Source organism: Primulina eburnea, chromosome 10, assembly GCF_022965805.1.
Source record: "Primulina eburnea isolate SZY01 chromosome 10, ASM2296580v1, whole genome shotgun sequence".
NCBI classification, from domain to species: Eukaryota; Viridiplantae; Streptophyta; class Magnoliopsida; order Lamiales; family Gesneriaceae; genus Primulina; species Primulina eburnea.
Window position 1 is genome coordinate 10,626,043 of NC_133110.1, and position 3,967 is coordinate 10,630,009.

General features: G+C 34.5%; 1 protein-coding gene across 2 annotated transcripts; it reads right to left on the minus strand.

Moving 5' to 3' along the window:
• Positions 1 to 508: 508 nt before the first annotated feature.
• LOC140803090 (FCS-Like Zinc finger 10-like) lies at positions 509 to 2,879 on the minus strand. 2 transcript variants are annotated; one of them, XM_073158792.1, is made up of 3 exons: positions 2,628 to 2,879; positions 1,071 to 2,152; positions 509 to 974 (listed from the first exon to the last, which is right to left on the minus strand). In XM_073158792.1, exons 2-3 carry the CDS (start codon positions 2,123 to 2,125, stop codon positions 845 to 847), a joined length of 1,185 nt encoding a protein of 394 aa, XP_073014893.1. In that variant the 5' UTR covers positions 2,126 to 2,152; positions 2,628 to 2,879; the 3' UTR covers positions 509 to 844. The 2 variants fall into 2 exon arrangements, with proteins under 2 accessions (XP_073014893.1, XP_073014892.1); XM_073158791.1 differs by having other exon boundaries at positions 1,071 to 2,159.
• Positions 2,880 to 3,967: the final 1,088 nt, after the last annotated feature.

A 3,967-nucleotide genomic window follows, 5' to 3' on the forward strand; every position in this document is an offset into this window, starting at 1 on the left:
TAATATGAGTTTTTATCTCGTTTCATGTGTCACGTATGAGAAAATTAATGCTAAATAAAGCAAATTCACTGAGAATAGATTAATTGAATGAATTTATAAAATAAAATAAGGCTAATTTGATGATGGTTAAATACTGAAAGTGCTGTTATTAATATTATTAATAATAATAATCACATAAATGATTGTCACTTAATTTAAATTATTATTATTATTATTATATATATATATATATATATATATATATATATATATATCAATTTTGATACGATGTCCACTAACCGTGTCTTGCATCACACCTAGTAAGATGTACATGTGTATGTAGTTTGACGTGAGTACAGTTGCTGAAGAGCAATACTATTCACCCACAAAATCATTTCCCACGTCTCAAAATTTCAACGCACACAAGCCAATACACGAAGATCCAACACGCACCTTTGCGAACAGGAATCTCAAGATTGACGATATCTGAACACACACAAATGAACGAACTATTTCTTTGACACTCAAATAAATATATTTTGCTCACGAGATTCATTCATATTCACGAAACATGTTTACATTATCCCAAAATTTGGTCTGTGGCTTCAAGGAGACATAAGACAGGCCGTATGCTGGACGGCTTCTTCTATTAATTTTCGTATTATCAAAATCAAAACTGGTTAAACACAAAAATATCCGCTACAACCATGAATGACAAAACACAATCGGCACTAAAAACAAGCCCACAGAGAGATTATCCAAGGCCGCAAGAAAAACTTACATAAACAGCTCTTAGTAAATCCAAGATCAGCGCATGAGGCGATTTCATCAATCATGTGTATATGTAGCTTTTAAGATAGTCCGACTAATATAAACGAGACGCAGTCGTTTGAGTTCTCGGATTCTCTGGATAGTTGTTGTCAGGTATCTCCATCTGCTCCTCAATCAAAATTTCCTGGGACCGACAAATCCAACTACAAAACGACTTCTCACCTCTGCAGAACATTGAAAACCAAGAATTTGTTAGAATCTCACAATGTAGCCAAATGGATTTACTTGACAGAAAGGAGGTGATGTTTACTGAGACGAACCTATACATGAAAATATCTTCACCATCCAAGTTCTTCTTGCAAGAGTAACAGAATTTCAAAAAATCTACAGCGTGATAAGAAGCAAGAAGGTTCGAGTTTCCAGCTCCCTCACAAAATGTCAAGTCATCTTTCCCATCATCACTTTTCTTCAAAAAGTTAGCTAAGTTTTCATCATGACACTCCAAAATAAAATCACTGTATATGTGAGTAACTTTTGGATTAGAACCATGTGTTCTAACACAAGTGTAATCCTCAGAGAGCTCGATTTCACTACCGGAGATAGAACTGATAAAATTAGTTCCAGAACAAAATGAAGGAATCGGACTCGACTTGCCCCCAGAACAATCACCTAACTCATGACTTCCTTCAAGAAATTTACACTCAGAAGACATTGAAATTGTTGCATTCTCGGCAGCCAAATTACTACATCCAATGTTGGATTTACCACCGCCAGAATCAGATAACAGGGACCCAAGCCTTCCAGAATCCAAAGAAAAAGATCGAAAACATAGAAAAGGTCCAATTGGGATTTCACCAATTTCAGAAAGAACACCAGAAGTAAGACTTTGCTCACTGGCTTGTATAGACCCAGAATTTGAAAAAACATCAACATTCTTTGGCACTGACTTAATTGTTTCTAGTGAATCAAAATGGCTACAAAAATTCGGACTTTTCCCAGTAATTTGCCTCCCAAAGAGTATACTTTTACTATCAGAGGACTGGATAACCTTCCCTGATTGTTTTGGTTCATCATCAAGTGAATCTATTATGCTTAGACCTACTTTGCTGCAATCCCAGCTATTTCTCTGCCTTTCATTACGTGAATTTGAACACCGAAAGGGATTTCCAAAAGCCGAAAAGACCCTAAAATCTAATGGGGAAGTAGGGCTTCTAACTAAATCAGAATCAGAATTCTTGGATTTAAACTCCGAAAATAAACCGGGGACGTCGAAATAAGAGTTATTTTTATGCTTCAAACCCAAAACATCAGCATCAGACAACAAATGGCCCTTTTTTTCATCTTTATGGTAGGATCTTGTCCCCTTCCTCAGCATTCTTAGAAGTCTCAGGAAACCAAATCCCTATGACCTGAATCCAAAAAAATAAATAAATAAAAAATCAGAAATTCATGCATTGATAAGTGAATAAAAAAGAAAAGAAATTCCCAATGGTCAAGAAATCTAAGATAAACTCTAATCAGTCGCTGATATCTCAGAAGCTGATTTAAACAGACAGAACTCAGAAGTTTAAAATAATAACAAAGCCTCTCTCAAAACTGCTGATATATATCCAACTATACGTTATCATTTTTCAGCTTATACCTCACAAACAAAAGTCAAAGTATCATGATTCATTCTCTGCATAACCCAAGAAACAATTGCTAATCTCACACATTAAATAAGCCCATAAAAACAAAAACTTTATTAAAAAATAAAAATCCATTTTGTCATATGAAACAATAGATTAATCAAGAAAGTCCAACGTAAAAATCCACATGTAGGAGTGTGTTTTTAGATATGATACAGCAAAACAAATGCGAAAATCCCATCTTTTTACCTCAAAGAAATTGAGAGAAATGGGGTTTGATAGAGGAAAGAAAAGGGAAGAACCCCAATGCAGTTAAAACCCAAAGGCAAACGGTGAAACCCATCCCCTCAATTTTCACGCAGTTTGTGCTTCTCTCTGTGTGTGAAACGTGTACAGTAGCATTCTCTCTTTCCTCAATCTTGTCTCTTCCTCTCGCATCAAAATCAAAGAACCAATAAGCTTCTCATGTACTCTTCTTTCCAACTCCTCCTTTCCTTTCCTTTCCTTTTCTTTTTTCTTTTTTCTTTTCTATGCTTTCCTTTTTTTAAAATTTAAATAAAAACAAACATACAAATAAACTAAAAATACAGGAATAATACATATTAAATGGTGCCTAAAGTTTGGATTCATTCTCGATTCAGTATCTCAATTTATTCATGTGACGATTTAGTCTTTAAAGTTTTTAACAGTAACCCAAATAGTCATTAACATTAACTCGACTGCCAATAATAAATTGTTCAAACGCGTGAATCTTATGTATTTTATTCTATCATCAGATTAAAATTTCAAGAACATCGTGTAGAGAAATTAGGACAAATTCAATGATAAAAAGAAAATAAGAATTCCAAGGCTTTTAATTTAGGGCAGAATAAAATATGTGACATCTACGTGTTCGAACCGTTAACTGTCGACGGTCGAGTTAACTTCCAAGACCATTTCGGTCCAACTTTAAACACTTTAAGAAATAAAAGGGCACATGAATTAATAGAGGGACTAAATTAGAAATGAACCCAAACTATAGTTACCATTAAAAATTTTGTCCCAGAAATACATTAAAACTTGTTTCAATTTCAAATATAGGATAAATTTCTATTATAGAAAAATTCAATATACTACAAATTTTAACAAATAAAATCGAGTTTGAATTCAAATCCAAAGAACTGACCGACGAATCTTACACCACTTTACGAGATGGATTTCCACATTTGTCTTCGTCTATACATTTGAGAACATCAGTGGGAATTGTATGTACATTCTCCAGTTGAAGAATACTCAGGGATGAACTCATCAAATTCGACCTAAATTCTTGGTCCATATTTAAGGCCCGCATGTGAATGGTCCATAACAAACACATGTATTCTCCTATAAATATCAGGTTTAAGCGTATGATGATGGATTCAATATATTATTTTCAGCAGCACCGCTCCTCATATATCCTCAGTCACTGACTTGAGCGTCGGAGGACATCCTCCTGACCCCCTTCTAACGGTCTTCTTCATGATTTCAGGATCAGGACCATTTCAAAATCCTGCGTCTGTACTAGTGACGCTTACCGGAATCGGACCATAAATTTCATGTGAGTATCACTT

What these genes read in the sequence shown, in the direction of transcription:
- LOC140803090 (XM_073158792.1), bottom strand. Translation starts at nt 2,125, where the DNA reads ATGCTGAGGAAGGGGACAAGATCCTACCATAAAGATGAAAAAAAGGGC. An exon ending in GAAGATATTTTCATGTATAG is followed by an intron (nt 975 to 1,070) that starts GTTCGTCTCAGT and finishes AATGTTCTGCAG; the next exon opens with AGGTGAGAAGTCGTTTTGTA.